Source organism: Thunnus maccoyii, chromosome 1 (assembly GCF_910596095.1).
Source record: "Thunnus maccoyii chromosome 1, fThuMac1.1, whole genome shotgun sequence".
In the NCBI taxonomy this organism is placed as follows: domain Eukaryota; kingdom Metazoa; phylum Chordata; class Actinopteri; order Scombriformes; family Scombridae; genus Thunnus; species Thunnus maccoyii.
In genome coordinates, this window is record NC_056533.1 from 15,680,927 (window position 1) to 15,702,334 (window position 21,408).

Here is a 21,408-nt window from a genome sequence, read left to right on the forward strand (position 1 = left end):
ACAGGCCAGGAGTTTCAGTTAATGTTCACATCAAACATCAGAAAGGGGAAAAATGTGATTTCAGTGACTTTGACCTTGACTTGATTGTTGACAGGCTTGTTGACAGTATTTCTGAAACTGCTTGCCTCCTGGGATTTTCATGCACAACAGTATCTAGAATGTACTCGAGTGAAAAATAAAACCCATCCAGTGAGTGGCAGTTGTGCGGACAGAAATGCCTTGTTGAGAGAGGTCAGAGGAGGATGGCAAGACTGGTTCAAGCTGACAGAAAGGCTACGGAAACTCAGATAACCACTCTTTACAAGTGAGGTGAACAAAAAAGCATCTCATATTGCACAACACATCAAATCTTTAGGCGGATGGGCTACAACAGCAGAAGACCACGGTGGGTTCCACTCCTGTCAACCAAAAACAGAAATCTGAGGCTGCAGGCTCACCAAACTGGACAGTTAAAGACTGGAAAAATGTAGCCTGGTCTGATGAATCTTGATTTCTGCTGAGGCACGCAGATGGTGTAGTGTCTGAGTATTGTTGCTGACCATGTGCATCCCTTTATGGCCATAATTTACCCGTCTTCTACTGGCAACACCCAGCATGATAACGCACCATGTTACAAAGCAAAAATCGTCTAAAACTGGTTTCATGAACATGACAATGAGTTCAGTGTACTTCCGTGGCCTCCCCAGTTACCAGATCAGCTTTGAGATGTGGTAGAACGGGAGATTCACAGCACGAATGTGCAGCTGACAAATCTGCAGAAATTATGTGATGCAATCATGTCAACATAGGTCAGAATCTCAAAGGAATGTTTCCAACATCTTGTTGAATCTATGCCACAAAGAATTGAGGCCGTTTTTAGGGCAAAGGGAGGCCCTAACCAGTATTAGTATGGTGTTCCTTATAAAGTGCTCATTGAGTGTTAGTATTCTTGTTTTTCTTTGTTGTTTATGGTGTATGGGTGTGACACCTGGACATTGGCTCTGCTATTTCTGCCCTTGTGTCAATTATCCAATAGGTTTAAATTCCTGTTCAACCTTCCACCCAATGATAATGTGCACCTATCCTAGGTTGACTATGTGTCCAGCTTATGTCTTTGTCCATTTTGAACCTGCTTGATACAGTTTTTGACTCCATTAAAACTATGTGTTAATGAGTCTTCTGGGGCATATGCAGTTTATGTAAGGGCTTTGCTAATTCTGAGTTAGCTACTACGAGAGTAGCAGGCCTGCTCCTCTCACACTCACTGTCACGCCTGATTAAGACTACAGTGCATTTGAATTTAGCTGAACAACTTATCTTATTTTAGTTATTTTATCAACTTATAGCTAACTAAAAATGTAAACATTGTATTTTGAGGTACTTTAAAGATACAAAAAAAGATAGAAAACATTTTCATATATTGCAAGGATGAGATTTCTGTACTGCATTGCATGACAAGGGCCTCCTCTCCTTTTTAGCATGCCTCTTCATTTTCCTACACCTTGTCTTGCTGCTTTTCCAGGTCTTTTTCTGTAGCAGAAATTTCTCAAAGCTTTCACAGATGGCTGCTGCCTCAATATGAATATTTGATAGCCCTCATATATCTCCCTTGAGGGTAGTGAAATATTAAAACACTTTCTGGTGGCCGTTTTGACTTCTCAGTTCCCAAAAAATGGACTCCCTGATGAGAATGAAAAAAAATGTTTTGATGTGACACTATCTACATGTTCATTTGATAATATAACATTGCTTGCTGTTTTTCCTAAGTGTGGTGTAGAGTTAGGGTCTCACTGTTCTTATTTATGCACCATTCATCTGCTGGGTATTCATTAACTGTGTGTGAATATGCAAATATTGTGAAAGACAGAATGAGGTGGCTGCAGACTCCTGTGAAAGAGAGTAAAGTTGCCATTTTCTCATTTTTTCCTTCTTTGATGTCTTTCAATATCAAGCACATTACTTATTATGTCATGTCTCTTTCAGCGGGATGCCAAGGGACAGTACCTGTTTGACCTCATCTGCCACCATCTCAACCTGCTGGAGAAGGATTACTTTGGCATTAGATATGTTGACCCAGACAAGCAGAGGGTAAGTCTTCATTTCTATTAATACACAACTGAATTTTAGTTGAATTCAGTTGTGTCTCTGTGCCACACCGTGACTCATGATTTGGTCTCTTCTCCTTTTTTCTGTTATTTCTCCATCTTCCCTTTTTCCATTTACTTAACTCACCTTGTGTGCAGCCATTCCCTTGAAATTTGACACACAGCCTCTCTCTCCCTGTCTATCTCCCCCCATTCCTCTTTTTTTCCTGTTGACTGTGAAACTATATTAAAAGGGAAAACTGTTAAACACAGAAGCGTTACAGTAAAAATAGGTGTCTGTAATGTAGCTCGCATAAGGGAGTTACATAGTGTGACATCAACAATTGAGATCAGCTTTTAATATTTGGAAAGTAGCCTCAATTTACCTTTTTTGATATAATGTGAACACAAATTAATAATTTGTTTCCTGGAAATAATAGCTAGTGCGCTCATACTTTGAAAAATTTGAAAAAATGTGTTACCTTTAATTAGCTAATCCTTTCTGCAGACAAATTAACAAAACACAAACACATTCATATCCCATAAAATACATTTTATAGATGTCACAGGTAATACAAAAGTGTCTTTAACAGGCTATACTCAATTTTGAGAATAACATTATCCAAATGCAAATCTTAAAATGTCCAAGTAAACCCTGTGAAGCTGATGCAAGGATAAGAAACCATCTGTGGCCACTGTCTATAAAAAGCTCTGTAACTGTTTGTACTGTACATTGTTCCAGTCAGCTTTCACTATCTCTACAATGTCTTTTAGAGCTTGTGGATTACCAGGTGGAGCAGATTATAAATTAAGTCTCAGAGGCACTGATGGACACTTTTCTCAGTAGCTCTTTAGTGTAAATGCTATTTTTCTACTATATAAATATACAGGCAGGTAGGTAAGCCTGCAAGTCAATTATGTAAGCTGGTAAAAGGCCAACCCTGTTGATTGATTGAATATCAATCAAAGAAATTAACAGTAATTGGTGAATTTGCAAGGCTTGAACTATTAATCACGCATTTAGCATTTATTAATCATGCATTCTTGAACAGTGAACAGTGTTACACATGATGTCAAGGCTTTAAAAAGGTTTTACAGATTCTCTTTGTATAGTAGTGAAACCAGCAACCAGCTGGTGTCCTTCCTCTCAGCAGAAGACTGAAGGTGACAGCTCTGCGAGAAGGCTGACACTGTTAAATCATAATACAAAGCATTTTTAGACCGAAGGTTTTCTTTACTTGTTTCACTTGGAGATATTGAAGACTTTGGCCTCAATGTTACAGTTTCTTTTAATGTCTCTTGTAATAATCAACCCTCATCATTGTCTCTCTCAATAACTCTTCACTGCTTCGGTGCATCTACTTAGTGGTAGTGTCTTGAGAAAGTGAACACAGGTGTTGCTTAAAAAGTTCATATTTGCAAGCTAATAAAAGTAGCACAGCATCATTGTGCTACACAGTTATTGTATTGTGCGCACATTATTATCAGCATGTCATCATCTCGCTGATTAGACCCAGTTTTCGACTCGTGATGTTTAGTTTGACAGAGAACAGACCTCTCCTGATTATCTTCCAAACAGCTTTCTTTCATCTCCTCTCCTCTCTGCATGGTGACTGCGTTGGAGGGAGTCTAAATAAACAGCAGAGAAGGAGATGGGAGTAATTCTAGTGTGCCTTCCAGCTATAGATTACAAGTCATCATGCTCAGCTGCTGAGCAATCAGACCCCAGACTGACAGGTTAGCAGCCAAACATTCAGTTCCCAGCGAGCAGGTCTTCACTTCTCTTTCTCTCCCTTTCAGCATTGGTTGGAGTTCACGAAGTCAATTGCCAAACAAATGAAATGTAAGTATTTCATTTAACGTGCCTGATTAGTTTGTGTGTACTGTTTTGCTTGAATCCACGTCCAAATTGTCCAAATTTGACTAGAAAAAGAAAAAAAAAGGCTAAATATAAAGGACAAATCACATTAGAAATGTGACAATACAAGATTTGAAATCTTTGTCTTTCTTCCGCAGCCCAGCCTCCATTCACCATGTGTTTGCGTGTCAAGTTTTACCCACCTGACCCTGCTGCCCTGAGAGAGGAAATCACCAGGTAAGTTTTTGAGATAACGTGGTGGGCTGCATCTTGGTAGGGTGGAGATGAAGTATGTTAGTAAGGTTTCAGTCTGACTATCTTTGCATGTCATGACTCTCTCTCTCTCTCCCATCAATAAACTTTTTAACCCGTGAATAGTGACATGTTGATGACTCTTCAGTTGTTTGTTTGCATCTCAGTTAAACCATTCATTTACTGCATGCAAATTGCATAAATGGCAGTAAGGGTCAAGAAATGTTTTAATGAAGTCATTAATTTGCCATCCCGGTGTGCAATGTGTCATCATGACTGCACTCATTTAATTTGGCCTTTTACAAACCCAAACACTGTCTTGCATATAGAATACTTTGTCTTGCTAGATAATTCAGACTTTGTCCAAAACACAGAACAGAAAACAAAACCCAAAAAGATGCATTTTTCGCTTGTATTTAATTATTTGTGTACTGTCCTCATTTTAAAGACTCATGACACAGATTAAACTATAAAAGTGTGTGTGGCACAGGCTCAGCTGGGGAGTTTTGACTAATGTCACATGATTAAAAAGGCCAGCAGAAATTCCATACTACCATACTACTACTCCACGTAGTCATTACGTCCTTCATCATTATTTTTGTGAAGTCAACATAATGTGAAAATGCTGACATTAAGCAAACATAAACAGCAGTTATAAAATGATCACAGCGCTGTGGAAACCACAGGGGCTTTCTTGATCCAACTGCCTTTCTGTTTATGTCCCTGTCTCATAAAATCAGGGCAAATGTATTTTTGTATTATTGTATGCCTCTGTAGCCAACTTTTGTATCATAACACTACAGCTCAGTAGAGATTCTATAAAATAATATTTGGTTCTATGTGAATTGACAATGTTTTCAGAACATCTCATTTGGGACCAGAACTATGTGTGTGTGCCTGCACGTTTGCAGATGTACCTCTTAAAAGTCTGTAGCCTTACTTTATTGAGTACAAAACCATTTTATGCAAAATGCTACCTTAAAATACAAAAAATAATTAATTCAGTGCTATTAGATTAAAGTGATTCGGAATGCAGCTCTAGGAGAATCAAAGCATTTTGTGGGAAAGTTTTCAGCTTGCCTTCTTTCTTATTGGGTGAAAATAACCAACTTATGAAATAATATATTTTTATATCTCAGTTTGTCTTATCTTATCGCATCCTGCAGTGGTGCAGAAACAAAAGTTCACAAGTTTAATTTCAAAACAGTGTCAAAGACTCAACAGTGAGCCTGTTTCATCCAAACTAGAAAACCAAACAAACATTAAGCATCAATCACTGGTTAAATCTTCTCACAGAACATAGATCAATGGAAAAAATAACTGCCTGAAAACTTGGACTCCATTTTTCACAAATCTCAATCTTAATTTCGATTTTGCCCGTTAGTGAATGCCACTAAACCAGCCACATCTCCATATTCAGACTTATCCATACATACACATGCAGTCATACATCATACACTCAACATTTCACTGCCAAACGGTCTCACATTTTATCCCTCAACACCTCATCCATTAACACTCTGCTCATTTACAAAGCTAATTATCTATCTCCCCCTTCCTTTCCTAAGCCCTCTCTCTTATTATATTATGTCAGCATTTTTACATTATGTTGACTTATTATATGAGTGCATCCTCTTTTTTTTCTTCCTCTTTTTTTCTCTCTCTCTCTCTCTCCAACTTCCCCCACATTAATACTTCATTACCACATAATTAGAATAACCCTCATTTTGGTCACCACCATCATTACCAGCAACAAAACTGGATCATTGGTCAATTAGCTCTATACTTACCCAAAGTCTTCTTTTTTCTTTTTGTTAGTTTGTTCGTATTATTATTACTTTAGTATAAACTGCATTACTATATTGTTATATTATTACTATCTGTCTTTATGATAATTATTACTGTATCTTTCTGTGTCCTGTGTTGTTTGTCGGGATGCCGGGGCTGACTCCTCAGGAGCGGCAGGTGGTGTAGCGGTCTGCCGTTCCTCCCCAGTCGACCATCCTGATAAATAATATATCAGGATGTATTTATATGTTGTTTATCTATATCTATATTATTTATATTTACATATGTATTATATGTCACAATGATGATGATGATGATGATGATGATTGTTATTGTCATTATCACAATTATCATTATTATAGAATTAGTTATCATGAAAGCTATTACACAGGACATTATTGACATCAGGAGAAGGATGATGTTGTATATTAATATTATTATTATATAGGCTACTATTATTAATATTACTACACATTTATATTTCTTTCTTTCTGTTCTCACTTTCTCTCTTTTTTCTAATTTTTTTTATTTATCATTATTATTTACGAATTTATTTTTATTAACGTGTTTGCAGAGCCCTGTATCCATCTTTTGTTATGTTTTATTATGCTATGTTTCATTCATCCCTACATCCCATCCATATCTGAATGATGGGACCACCTCAGACTGGGCCTTGGGGACTGGAGGGCTTGGGGGAGCTGGATTAGTTTGGGACAGCTTGGAGTCAGAGGACCTGATCCATGCTAAGCCCCTGTCCAAATAGAAAGCTGCTCCTCAGACCCATTTGAACAGACCCCTCCTGTAGGACCAGGAACTGTTCTAAAGGGGATCTGATCTGCAATTTAGCCATGTTATTTTGTTTTCTTTCTTTTTCTCTTTCTTTCCTCCTTTGGTTAATACATTAATACATACATATAATACATATCTTTTTTTGCTTGTTGTTGTTATTATTGTTGCTGTTTTGCTTTTTTTTCGTTTGTTTGTTTTTTGCTTTTGTTTCAGTTTGTTTGAGTCTAACTCTCCCTCTTGTCCTGTCCTGTGTCATATGTGTCTTCATGTTGGTCATTTGCATTGCACTAGAAACAATAAAAAAATAAAAAAAAAAATAAAAAAAAAAACAGTGAGCCCATTTGCAGAGGGATTTGAGTATTCCCCTTTTTATGAGCTACAGTGTCACAAAGCTCCTCACCGCTCCACTGTGTGTGGCATCCTTGACAGCTGAACAAACTGCTATGAGGAGTGAGCCAGAGAGCTACTGAGCGCACAGATCCCTGTAAATCACATCCCTCGACTGGTTGCCACGCGATGAAATCTCTCATTCGCAATCCAGCTCGTCTTGATAGAGCAGGGCGCCAACGAGGGAGAGCTCCTCCATCCTCCTACATCTGTTCTGACTGGGGGGGTTTCACAGACACACAATTACAGAGTAGATAAGCAAAAAGATGGAAGGTAACCACATTTCACGTAGATTTGTATGTTGCTTTTAGCTATCAGCTGTTGTTATATATATTTTCATAGAAATCCTGTTTTTATGTTGGCTATAGATTGATTGATTAGTGACTGGACAAATTTGACCAATTGACCAGAAAGATCCATATTTGAAAGGGAATATCCCTGACCGAATTGCCCGTAATTGTGCAGCTACCTGAGTGGCAACCAACTGCAGGGTGTCACTATTTAGCCGACCATAAAATCTGATCACCTTGGGATCACACTATTTGGAGTAAATGACGCTTTACACTTAATCGACAATTACATACAAATTAACACAGTGTGTAACTTGCATATAACTTGCATCACAGCCATCAGTTAATCAGGCGATAACTTGTGCCTTCTCTAATGCAAAAAGACTCAATGCACCTGCCAACTCTTCTCTGACATTTTTCATAGCAATGCTTAGAATGATACTATTTATTGCTTTGGTGCTTGGAGAGAAGCTGAATCACAGGTATATGAAATTAATGTTGGGTAGGAAAAACCGACATATGAGTAATCTCTGGATGTTGTGGACGAGACTAGAAGATTGAGTCGCTCCCAGTGGACATCAGTGTGAACCTGCAATCATATTTTAAATTATTGTCAATTCTCAGAAACATTATGCTTTAGTCAGAGTGCTGCCTCGAGGTGTGCTGCATGTCCCGCATCTAATGTTCCAAACCATAACTTTGGATTGCCAATCATGCGTTCATTTAATTTTTCCTAAATTGTAATTATAAATTGATGATAAATGGGTTGTGAAAGGGCCATAGAGTAATGGAGTTGTCACTCGCTACATTTATTTTACATTTCACTGTGTTGAGCTGCCCAGGTATTGTAGCTTATCTGTAAAAACCACAGATAGCATCCAAAGCAGATAGGAAACACAGGGCACATGCCTAATAAGTTATCATTATATGATTTTTTTTAACTAAAAACAACATTCCCAGTAACTCCTTTACTTGTAGTCTCAAGATTTATTTTAGCCTGTCATCATTACTTTTTAGTCTTTTTGAACTATTACACATTTGTTGCAGGTAAGGCATCAAAAACATTAACACATACTGTATGGAAACACACACACATATATACATACATATACACATACGTCACAAGTATTACTTCTCCTAACAATCTCTTAGCCACATCTGCAGTCTCAGTGTTAAATGGCATGAGGGGCACCTTACTGTTAACTTGCAAACATCCACTGCGTGTGTTGTCAAGAAACGGAAACCATTGTCGATATACAGTATTGATCCTATCTAAATAATGACCCAAATCAGTTTTTCTGTGTTCCACTCCACAGATATCTCGTCTTCCTGCAGGTTAAGAGGGATCTCTATCATGGTCGTCTCCTGTGCAAGACATCAGACGCTGCTCTGTTGGCTGCCTACATATTGCAAGGTACAACAAAATAGGTTGTTGTAATTTAAGTATAAAATGATGCACAGCCTGCAACCAGACTACTGTACCTTTTTATTTTAATGCAACTCTTAAACAAGCACAAATGTCCTTGTATTAGGGAAACATTACAACCTTGACCAGAAAACCAAGCAGTGAAATACTGTCCTTTGTCTGGCGCAGTTTAGATAATTGAGTGTTATCCCTACACACACTGCTTTGATTGGAAAAAATATTTTCACTTTGATGAAAGTGATTCAATTTTAATGTTGGCTGGTCCTCATGTTGGAACTTATTACAGCCGTCACCACAAATCACAAGTGTACATGAATGACCATGTTTCCTCTGACAGATGTGTTAACCACATATTAGTATACTGTATACATAATATTCATATATGTCCACGATGTTTGTGACCATCTGTAGGCTCGGTATGATTTCCATATGATCCCGGCCTGTTCATAAACATGTGCCAGATGTTATTGCCAGAGGTGTTCCATGTTACGAGTGTTTGTGAGCTCACAATCTGTCATACATGTACATGCTTTACTACGTGCAAATGTGCAAGCGGTGTGTGTTCAGAGGTTAAAGGCTCATACTGCTTGCATAGATCTGAGCTCCCACTTTTGTTTGATGGGGGTCTTGGGAATCTGAATTTGTTGCTTTTATCTTGACTTGAACGCCCTCATTTTGATAACCCTGCTAGCGTACAATCTTAAATTCAAGAGAAATTAATGAAAAAAGTTGTCTTGTTTCTCTTTGAAAGAATCTTGAAAGGTTTGCAAAATGTTGACTGCTTGGGCTCCTTTGGGTGTCAGGCTCATCAACATGCAGAGAGTGCAGATGCATTAAGGAACAGTTCCCCTGTCACACACCTGCCAACAAGCCATCCTGCCAGCCTTTTCTCTCACAGCTAATCTCAGAATGAATGTTCCTAGCATCTCTGTGTAGCCCTACCTACCATAAGACAGAACATCAGGTGGAAGACATTAGGCTTATCATACTTATACCTATCTGTCCACCATTATTTATAAGATAACTGGGTGAAACCTCAATACTAACTAACTGTATGTGTATGTTTTTTGGTTGGTGTTGGTTGGAGAGTTGTCACAGAAGAAGATGGAAAACAACATTAAATATTAAAAGAATGGAAATGAACTGATTAGATAAAGACAGAGAGATAGACAGTTTATATGACAAAATATTAATATAAAATATTATTTTAGTGTGTGAGAATGACTGGGGCAAGGTAGCCGTCCTGGGTGAATTTCTTCTATTGTTCATCTTTGATTCAGTCTTTATCGTTTTGCCTTGCCAAATCAGTGGATGCCTAAGCCTACTCCTCTCTTTGTTGGATTTCTTCACCAGGTGTCTGGTTTATAGGCACTCTTTGACTCTGACACCATGTCAGAGGATGTGAATCCTTAATGTCTGCTGCAAGTATAAACTGGAAGGTTTTATGGATGTCCATAATATCCACTGTTTTTAACAACAATGGCTGCCCAGGGAGCAGAGAAGTAGCCAAACTCTTCATATAGCTCCTCCACCAAATGTAATCTGATGTCAGGTGAGAGTTAACTAGGCTGCTGCAGTGATGCAGTGAACACTGGCAGGTATTTTTGATTATACCAACGTGCCCTCTGAATAACTGAATAATGCATGGAGATAAGGTTAAAAACTGACAAAGTCTTCAGTTTAAGGTAAAACAGAGAATTTGTTCAACTTTCATAGAAAGGAAATACAGGGCTGCATTGCATCACTGTTTGCATACATCACCTTTATAAATTAAAACAGTGTAGATGTGTCTTTGTGACAAATGATCAATGTCAGATTTCCAACAATCCAATAAGTCACTTTCAGCGGGTAAATTGGGGTTTTTTTGTTACATGGATTTATCGGATTGAGATTTGAGTGTTGGAGTATTCAGTATGCACATTCATTTATGTTTTTGTGTGTGTCTTTATTGTGCACAGGTGCATTCAAACCCTTGACTTTTTGGTCTTTTTCTTGTGTATTCTGCATAAATTTGGACTGTGGGCCCTTCTCATTTTCATGTCTTTATGCTGCGGCATTATCTTTGAACACCATCCAATATTAATTCAGTTTTCATCAGAACAGCCACATACAAAGATTAAAGTGGCAAAATGCCTTGGGTACAGTTATTAAATAGAAAAAGATAAAAGTGTATTGAATTTCATTATAAGAAATTACTAACATAATTGTTCATATCAAAAGTACAGTATGATTTTCATTATTGTAACTACCATATACAAACATCATTATTTGTTAATTGCAGCTGTGATTATGCCTCACATATTATTTAAATGTTCATGGAGTGTTGCATTTTTACTTCATCTTCTGGGCAGTCCACCTACAGTCTGATGATTGGAAAACAGATAAAACAAAGACCCTGCCCCATTACAGGTCTCAGTAGATATTATTTGGCATTCATGCTCAGTCCTTTAAGTTAAGAGATGTGCTGGGCAAGATGACACAGTGCAGAGATATTCTTAAAACTTTCTGAAGACAGCATGTACTCATTCATAAAGCACAAGATTTCATTAAGCACATATCGACAACTCACTCCCAGCGGTGCCATGCCTTTTGAAGATCCTTAAAAGTGAGACCAAGGTGATGTAGTTTATCGGTGTGTTGGAATGTTAGACAGGAGAGTGTAAGAAAAGAGTCTGGTATAAAAGACATGTCAAGGATTCCAAGAACAATTTAGTTGATATTATTAGTTGATTCACTCAGTTTGTTATTGGGTTTTTGGTCAAACACAGAAGTTAACTTGTCCTGTGTTCTCTTTTTTCCCATTTTGCAGCTGAAATCGGTGACTATGACCCTGGGAAACATCCAGAGGGTTACAGCTCCAAGTTCCAGTTCTTCCCCAAGCACTCAGAGAAGCTGGAGCGGCGGATTGCTGAGATCCACAAGACAGAGCTGATGTAAGGTGACACCTGTCCAGGTCCCTGTGTACTCCTTCACTTCCACAGCAGCCAGAGTGCACGCATCACAGAAGCACACCTAACTGTTGGTCCTACACACTGAACTCTTCATCATCTGCAGTAGTTCTTAAACTCATGGGTTACTCATGGGAAAGTAATTAACCACTGCTGTGATGGTTTTAGTACTCCACATGATAACTGCGTTTTAAGGTGGTTATAGCAAAAGCACCCAAAAGGACATGTTACATTATAGTGAGATGGAAAATCCTGAGTGAAAAACAGTGACGAAGAGGAGCTGCTATGTTGAGATGGAATACTGTAATGACTACCATAAAAATATCACATGGGATATCACTTGTCACAACCAGGAAATAAAATATTTTTTTCACTTAGTCCAACCAAAAAAGAACATCTCACATTCAGTATGAAAGTACATATTCTGATAAGATATGCAGAGCATAGGTTTGTAATTTCATGCTGTAGCTACTGAATCTGCTGAGTATTCACTTCCGTTCATTTGGTTTGTGTGTGTGTGTGTGTGTGTGGTTTCTTTGTCATACTTTGTTGTTTTACCAGCTTTGCCTTCTAGCGGCTCTTTAGGCTTCCCTAACCACCCCGTCATACTGAAATTTTCATTTATGAGTTCAAATCTCTGGAACTGAATGTGCCAGTCTGCAGCATTTGGCCTGCAAGGTGCCCCCTACAATTCAACAGAAGCAGCGGTGGCAAGACCTTTGGTCTGAAGGTCTTATAGAAGATTACAGTCGCTTGCTTTCTGTTTAGGGGGCCCCTATATCAGGCAAGCAATGCAATAGACCAGAAGCCAATGCTAGAGCAGCCATTAATGGTCTAGTGAATGTGAGTATGTTCCCTTTGGTGGTGATGAGTTCAGTCATGGTACAGTCAACCATCCCATCTTGCAAGAATCAGATTTCAAAAGGGCTGCAGAGAAAAGGCAACTTAACCTTTTCTTTTTTGTTTGATAATTTTAGTCTTTTTCTTGTGGGATGCTTCATTCCAAGTTTGTGCTGTCATTGAGCACTCTGGGCGGCACAGTACGAGACACTATGTCCCTCATATGTAAATTGGAACAGGCACAGTGCGCCCCATGGGTCCATGTTTTTGCACTTTCAAAGAGATGTTGGTGTGTGAGCAATCTCGAAAAACAATCGGCTATCACCTGACAACGATTTAGCCTCTGGGTGAAATGGCCAATATTTTAGGTGTTGACCCGTATGATGGATATCTGGGCCAAGACCTCCTCTTCCTTGCACCGGCCACTGTTTACAGTCCGATTAGCAACTTGAGACACAAGAATGGAATTGGAGTTGAAAGACGACGTCTACGACCAGATTGTTTCACAAGTAGCCAGTTTACACTCAGTTAACAGTTTAAAACCAAACAAACATCAATACTTTTTGCAGGTGTTTTAGGTCCAGATAACATTTCAGCCAATGCGTTCCGCCACTTTCACTCTCCACAAGGACTGTTTACCTGCATAACCAACCAACCTAACCATCTCACTGCTCATGCCTAAACCTAACCAGGTGCGTGTGTCATGTTGTAAATTGGGTGTGTCAGTACTGCCAATCCACAGATACGTAGACCTACTTGGTAGACATCGCCGGAAACGAAACGGAAACCAGAACACTTCCGATCCCAAAATCTTGTCCCTTGCCTACAGATTATGTATTCATATGCAGATATCTGTTATAGAGACTAATGTATGAGTGGTACTGAATAACCAGCAAATGCGGCTATACCTGCTTGTTAGTCCCAAAGATTGGTGGTGCTGGTAAATGCTAATCCCCTCTTCGGATTGTGTGTCTCTTGGACGGCAGTGATTTAATGCTCCCCGAGGTGTTTGTATCATGCCTGGGGACTGATATGAATGTGTGGTTGTAAATCCTGTTCAGTGAGCGTTACTTTGCCTTGTCAGCCTTAAAGTGGAAGGGTGTTGGGGAACACAACAGTTAGTGCAAGCATCTAGTTTTGCCCTCTTTAGCCTTTAGAGCCCTTTCAAAGACAAAGCTTGTGTGAAATAGAATAAAGGTTATACATCGTAGCCTGTAACACCGTGAGCACATACAGAAACCTCTAAACTTGTCATCCTGCCACTCTTGTTTTGTTTGATTTTTTTTCTCTTGTCTTCGATATACTGTATCTCTGTCTTCAACAAACACCCTCACACACATACACACACACATACATACAACCCAGGTGGAGAGAGGCACTGGTTATGGATTTAATCCTACACTGCCCTCTATTGCTCATTTCCACTTTTTTGTTTGACAGCAGATTTGAACAATCAGATGGTTATCCTTGTAGTTTTTAACCATTCTAGGCTAAAAAAAAAAAAAAATGTTGGGAGCTTTTTTTCCTCTACTGATCACAATGCTGGCAGAATTCAAAATTATAGAGTAGATGGGTGCTAAGGTTACACAAAACATACTTGCGACAATTTGCTCTTATGTTTACCAGATAGTAATTTTCCAGGATGCAAGGACTCTATTGTTGTTGTGGCAAAGCGAAAACAGAAAGAAATCAGGGTTACTTACAACTTAGAGTTGAAATCAAGAGCCACTATATTGTAGACTTGTGCCAGACTGTTTGACTAAGACTAATTTGACTTATTCATCAGTCTCAGTAATCATTAATAACAGAAAAAAAGTGTGGACAGTACACAGATTTTTAATGCTTTATTTTCTTTAGTCAGTACCAAACTTTGAGTACAACAGCTGTTAGAACATTAGATTTTCCTTTGACCAGGGACAAATAGAGGAACAGCCAGGACCCCACAAAGTGAGTGAGGTTTACTTTCATTCTTAAGAAACAGTGATCATATTTGGTCATGCATCCTTTATCAGTAGAAGATCAAATTTGTTCCCGGTAGCTAAACATACTGTAAGTTTGGCTGAAAGTACTCTCTGCTGGAGTGCTGGATGAAGACAGTAACTCTAACAAAGCAATTTTTAGATACACTAATAATGCATCAAGAGTCTTTTTGTAGAGGCCCCATAAATTAATACTCATGTAGAGTAAGTGGGTGGTCCCACGTTTCCTTGGCAAGAGTCATTTTCTCTAACACATAAAAACTTCCCAGGGTCTCCTCATTATTCATTTCACCCAGTTTTCGTTCATATATCATCTCTGTGGGTTACTCTACATTTTATTGACAAAAAGATGACAGATGGGCGGCTTATACAAATGAACTACTAAATCCTTCGGGCGCTCTAATCAACAAGCCATATGCTTTTTGCTTGTGATGTCAGGATCCAAACTATTTAATATAGTCCATACTAAATACTCTTTGGTTTACTTATTTATCAGTAATGAGCACAAACTTTCCATCAGATGATGTCCTCTGAGTTGACAGATGGTTGTGACAGAAGCCAGTAGACTGACTTATTGTTTTTCTCCCAGAGGTCAGACTCCTGAGACATCAGAGCTCAACTTCCTCCAGAAGGCTCAGATGCTGGAGACGTATGGAGTGGACCCTCACCCATGCAAGGTGGTCTTTACAAAACTGAGTTATTGTGTAATTATAAATGTATTTTTTATAAGTTTATGTTTCTTTCATACATGTGGTGCATAATAATAATTACATTCTTGTAATCTGCTAAAGATGTATTTTTAAAATGGTGTGAGATTAACTATTAAGTAAATCATATAAATTAAATATATTTGTTATACTACTAAAAAAAGACTTTTTATTAATTTAATTTTATTGCTGTTTTTTAACTTTTCATTTGCATTTCAGGATGTGTCTGGCAACCCAGCTTTCCTGGCTTTCACTCCTTTTGGATTCACTGTGCTGCAAGGAAACAGGAGGGTTCATTTCCTCAAGTGGTGAGTAGAGATGAACAGTTGAGCTGGACATGATGGTACTAAATAAAAATCATATTCAAATGAAAGGTCACAGTGTGTATGTGTGTGTATGTGTGAGCCCATATCAGTGAGCAAGACTTTCAAACTGTATTTGTAAAGATATATTTCAAAAGCTCAATAAAGACCCATGCAAGGACGTACGCAGGCATAAAGGCATATTTTTTAAACTTTCCTTCAATTTTTGCACAATTCAAAGATGAACATACTGTACAGTACATCCTCCTTGTATTAACAGCTTCTACAAAGTCAAGTGCCAGCAAACTCGGCAAGCTGCTTGACGTTCAAGTCCAAATTTTCAAGTTTTTTTGTCCACATAACACAGCAAGTGCTCTAGTACAGCTTAGCTACACTCTTCTGCAAAATAACAAAAGTGCCTCAGAACATGTTGTTTAAGGTGCCAAGAAAGGAAAAGGAAAATCCTAAAATTACTCCAAAGAGCTTGCATGGAATAAACCAAATCTTCTAAAGCCAAATTATTACATTTTCATTCCAAACATCAGGTATTGCAACTTTGTGGGAAAAATATGGTTTGCATAACATTCAAAAGTGTGAAAAATTGATCATGACAGAGTTGAAATTTCATAAATGCAATGACTTTAACTTTAGAGTATAAATGTGATTAGACATTTTTTATTCTATGGTTTATGGTTCAAGTGCCAAAAATCCTAACAAAAATATGGAGCTTCAGCTCTTGCAGTGCTTTGATCCTTAAATTTGTTACATACCGACTTGCCAGAAACTGACCTGTGATTTGGCATTGTGAATGGTGTTGTAACTCTCATCATGACATCCTGAGACTATCTGCCATATGCTTATATGCACCTTCAAAACTATGAAGAAAATTTCCAATTTACTGCATTATCATAATTTGATGTTTGAACTGTTTAAGACATCTATGGTATGTACATACAGTAGGAATAAATTATAAATTTATCTGCATGTTCAGTCAATATATTGGAGGAAAAGCAGTCCAAAGGAAACCAAAAGTCACCAGTAATCTGTACTAGACAATGACTTTTTAAAACAGCTGAATCAACCTGCTGTTTTCAGGTTTAGAGTTGTTTGGAGGTCTGTTTTTGTAGAAAATTGTTTCTTTAATCTCTTGCAGCTTACTCTTGTCATTTTGTCTGGAGTCAATGTGTCTAGACATTTCTACACAGAACTGAAACACTGTTGGCCTTATTAATTTGCCTCCAGTCACAATTAATATTTTAACACTTTTGTCCATTTCTGTCTCTCCCTTTTTCTTTTTCTGCCTCCATCTCTTTCTTTGCTGTTTGTCTGTCTTTCCCTTGTTCTGTCTCTCAAACTCAGGGATGAGGTGACCAAACTCAAGTTTGAAGCAAAGACATTCCATATATATGCAAATCAGAAAGAGGTGTGTGTGCGTTATTAAAATGCTGTCTTTTCTAGCCTTTGGAGCTCAAGTGAAATGAGTGTAGCCTGGTTTTATGCATGGAGATACTGCCGCAGCGGCACCAGTGTAATCTATCCCTAATAGGGAAGTAAACGAGAAATGATTGGCAAAAATGTGTGTTAGCCATGTTTTTTAGGAGACAAAAGTAAAGCTAGACATTTGGTTAATATATGTTCTACATGTCCAGAGGAGATGATTCTTGAGGGATTTCTTTGGCTGATTTGTAATAGTATTTAAACAAGAGCTCATAGGTAGCCTACAGGCAAATCGATAATGCAAATTGTCATTGTTCTCAGCCAGTGTAAGTGGATTGCTTTTAATATTCTGCATACATTCTGTATAAACACACTGTATTCATGTGTTAATGTGTTGGACTTGTCACAGGATAAGAAGATTATACTGACATACTTTGCACCTACACCTGAGGCCTGTAAGCATCTGTGGAAGTGTGGAGTTGAGAATCAAGCCTTCTACAAGTGAGTCATAGGACCTAAAACAAATGGACTGCAGAAAGGACATTGTTCCACTTATGCTCATGATTCTGTTCATAATTTTTCTCTGCATTCACTTGCAGGTTGGAGAAGTCGAGTCAAGTCCGCACTGTGTCCAGTAGTAATCTGTTCTTCAAGGGTAGTCGCTTTAGATATAGGTACTGAATATTTTTTAATCACTTTAAAGATTTACAGTTTATGAATAGGGACCTTTATTTCATCTCTTCATTGTCGCTATCTAATGAAAAAACTTTTTTTGGGGGAAAAAAAAAAAATCACAGACTAACAGATTTTCTCGCTTTTTTCAGTGGAAAGGTTGCAAAAGAGGTAATGGAACAAAGTGCCAAAATTAAGAGGGACCCCCCTGAGATCCACAGGTCAGAAATTTTACAAAATTTTGCCCGCAGTTGAGGACAAATAAATGGTACCATTTATTGCTTAAACTGATCTATTACGAATTATTCATATATGTTATGTACGTGTTTGTGCATATATACCTACATGTGAGAATGTGGGGATCTGTTTACATGTGTTTGTGTGAAGGTTTATATGATGTGTACACATGTATGTGTCTTTGTCCAGGGCTGGCATGGTGCCAAGTAGGAGCTGTCCATCCATCACCCACGGCCCTCGTTTGACCAGCGTGCCCAGGACCCGACGGAGAGCTGTACACATCTCTATCATGGAGGGTAAAACACAAACACACGCACGCATGCACACACGCACACACACACATGTACACACACACAAGCAGAATACTCAAAAAATGTGCCTGAATAATATAAGCACTCAGCATGTTGAAAATAATAACTTAATTTGTATAGCACTTTTCAAAACAATAGTTACGAAGTGCTTCATAGAGCAATGATGTTGATGTGAAACTGAAGTTGGTCAGTAATCCTGCAATATATGACACCTGCTGCAGCTATGGATTACACACCTATGACAGAATTTCCAGGACAAAGTAAGCTAAGTGATCTTCCATGTGAACAATCCCCCACTTGTCAGTGTCAGTCACTCTTTCTGCACTCTGAAATATCTTTCGCTTTCTCTCTTGGATGTGTGCTTTCTGAAACACATATACAAACTCAAGAAGCACCCATCAACCAGTGGCCTCAGGCATTATTTTGACATGAGGAAGTCCTCTTGTCAGTTTTTAAAGGTCACTTACCATCCCCTCCTTTCCTTACAGGCTATTAACCTTTTGCAAATGCTGTTTGCTTCTAGCTGACCACTCTGGATAAAACTAAATAAACTTATAGTATAGTCTATTCACAACAAATACGTCTTTTGTCAAACTGGCACCCCATGTCACTGACATAGAGAGCAAGCCCTGACATTGCACCCCACAGTTGCAACACTGAAACAAACCCCCTGTGTCTTGTCCTGTTGCTCTGTCTGCGCTGGTATTTCCACTCGTAATAATATCTCAGTCTGAAAATAGCTCCTACTGTCAGGGGCCATGCCGTGTGTGTCACAGCTGACAGCAGGGGTGGATGAGGTGGACTGTGGCACAAGTGGACCACATTCCTGGGCCTTGTCTTTCACTCTCTGTCTGTCTTTCTGTTTTTCTGTTGCTGTCAGCCTGCCTGCCAGCATGTGGGAGTTCACTGTGGAGTAGGGAGTGCTGCTTAGCTCGCCAGCCGCAGTCGGAGACAGAGACAGACAGCTGGAAGATAGAGGGAGGAGAGGAAGTTTAAAGAAAGACAGATAAAGAAAATAGAGGGAGCTGTAGAAGTGTGTTGGAACACAGTTAAGGTTAGACCGGTGTTTCTGCTCTACTTTAACCATGGTGAAGTGTCTGATCCGAATCAAGACCAAGGTGAATGTGCACTTGCGCATGATCAACCATTGTTATCGAGATGTGAAGGTGCGTGTGCTGTCTCTGGGACCCAGGCTCCTGGGCAAGGCCCTGGGGGTCCTGCCACTCTTTCCCGCCCTCCCTGGAGGTCCTGGGTCGGGACAGAGCTCCAAGGCTCCTTCCAGACTAGCTGTCCCTCCCCAGCTCCATGGCTGCAGCCCACCAGCTGGCTGTGCAGGTAAAAAACCACGCTGTATTTGTAATGAGGGATTATGGAGTGCTTTTTGTGGTTCTCGAATGCTAACAGCTATTAGGGGTGGGTGCTGAATTTGAATAGAGCAGCTCTGAAAGTTTTCAAGTTGCATAACTTTCTCTTGAAGATAAGTGTTAAATCCCAAATTACTATCCCTATAAAATATGGAATCATCTAATAATATATTGTTGAAGTCTAATGCAGTAAATCAGAGTTCATAAAATTTACATTGTATTTGTGTAGCTTTCAGAAAATTACTTTGGAAGTCATGAGGATTAAGAGGGAGCCCTTGAGAGAGGACATTGTTCTTGTGTTTTACTGTAGGGTTAGAGTTGCCACTTTTAAGTAGACATGGATTAAATGACAAGATGACAGGGTCCGTTTCTTGAGCATGGGAAATGACAAGCTGACCATTAAAAACAAATCATGCCTCCCCTCTGGCCGTATTAGAATAACAAATGTTGGCACAGTGTCCAACAGAGCACCGCATACTTGAATATTCTGGCAGTCCAGCCAGGCTGAGAGGCTCTGCTTTAGGACTAATTATACTCCAACTACACAATATTTCCCCTTAGACCTCCTTTTCTCAGTACTTCAAAAATAGGGACAGGTTCTATGTAGTCATACATTTGCATCCCCTGATATGAAGCAAGTTTTTAAAGCAGCTTGGCTTGCTGGTTAACAAGTAACATGTATTGTATACTCTACAAGATACACAGATATAGTGGCTATAGTGACCATTCATTACTACCACAGCAGCTCATGCAAGTATGTCTTCCCCCTAGTTACTTTTAATAACACTCCTTTTCTTCATTATTCAGACGTTTACAGAACAGAATTGACAATACTGTTGCTGTTAAGAGTTTGATCTCTGATGGACTAATTAGAATGAATTCTGTGGTAATTTGCTCCTTGCAGGAATACAGAAAAAACAAAGATCTTAGGAGATTGTTTTTTATCTGTCACTTGAATTAGACCATGTTTCACTGCATCTGAAAACAAGTGTCAAAATATACCTGACAGTCTCACATTGTCAGACTGGATCATTTCAAAGTGTAACTGTTTTCACAACTCTGATGGCAAATGGTGACATACACAAACATGCATGTAAAGAATACAGTCCTCTCATTCTTCTGATGATTAATATTATATTTATATATATATACACATACACACATACACACATACACACACACATACATATACATATATATATATATATATATATATATGTAGGCCTCTTCATCAAATATTACTTTGCTATTCATGTACTACTTTACACATATTGTCTGGTGTGGTTTCCAACTGGGGCTGTGTTATTTTCAGTATCAGTTAATGTGCTTTCTCGATTCATTGATCCATCCTTTACTTGATGAAATGTTGAAAAAAATTGTGAAAACATGGCATTCACAATTTCTCAGACCCTACACTGATGTCCAGTCTAAAACACAAGTTCTCAATTTACTGTTAAATATAACATAGAAAAACCATCATCACATTTGAGAAGCTGAAATCAAAGAACAAATGCTTGAAGAAATGATCAAAATAGCTGCCAATTAATTTTCTTTCCATCAATTATTCAACTAATCGTTGCAGCTCTATTTCCAACTAGTTGTGAGGGGTGGACAGACTGTTTTGTAACCAGTTTATATCCAGTTTGGCTGCTCCACAAGAACATTTTTAAGTTGTTGTTAAGTTCAGAGTCTGTCACGTGTTTTTTAATTATTGAAGTGTGTCCTTTAGAAACTATTTGTCTCAGATGTAACCAAATT

General features: G+C 38.6%; 1 protein-coding gene across 2 annotated transcripts in view; it reads left to right on the plus strand.

Annotated features, from left to right (window-relative positions):
- The window catches only part of LOC121894983 (FERM domain-containing protein 5-like), an 83,629-nt gene that overhangs the window by 56,573 nt on the left and 5,648 nt on the right, over window positions 1-21,408 (plus strand). Inside the window, exons 2-14 of one of the 2 annotated variants that reach the window (XM_042407759.1) lie at window positions 1,963-2,067; window positions 3,864-3,906; window positions 4,080-4,158; window positions 8,744-8,841; window positions 11,663-11,786; window positions 15,210-15,297; window positions 15,547-15,635; window positions 16,989-17,052; window positions 17,476-17,567; window positions 17,666-17,740; window positions 17,891-17,959; window positions 18,165-18,271; window positions 19,381-19,621. In XM_042407759.1, the coding sequence (XP_042263693.1) occupies window positions 1,963-2,067; window positions 3,864-3,906; window positions 4,080-4,158; window positions 8,744-8,841; window positions 11,663-11,786; window positions 15,210-15,297; window positions 15,547-15,635; window positions 16,989-17,052; window positions 17,476-17,567; window positions 17,666-17,740; window positions 17,891-17,959; window positions 18,165-18,271; window positions 19,381-19,621 (1,274 nt within the window). The remainder of the gene's footprint in view (window positions 1-1,962; window positions 2,068-3,863; window positions 3,907-4,079; window positions 4,159-8,743; window positions 8,842-11,662; window positions 11,787-15,209; window positions 15,298-15,546; window positions 15,636-16,988; window positions 17,053-17,475; window positions 17,568-17,665; window positions 17,741-17,890; window positions 17,960-18,164; window positions 18,272-19,380; window positions 19,622-21,408) is intronic. The other variant, XM_042407751.1, reaches the window with a different exon arrangement.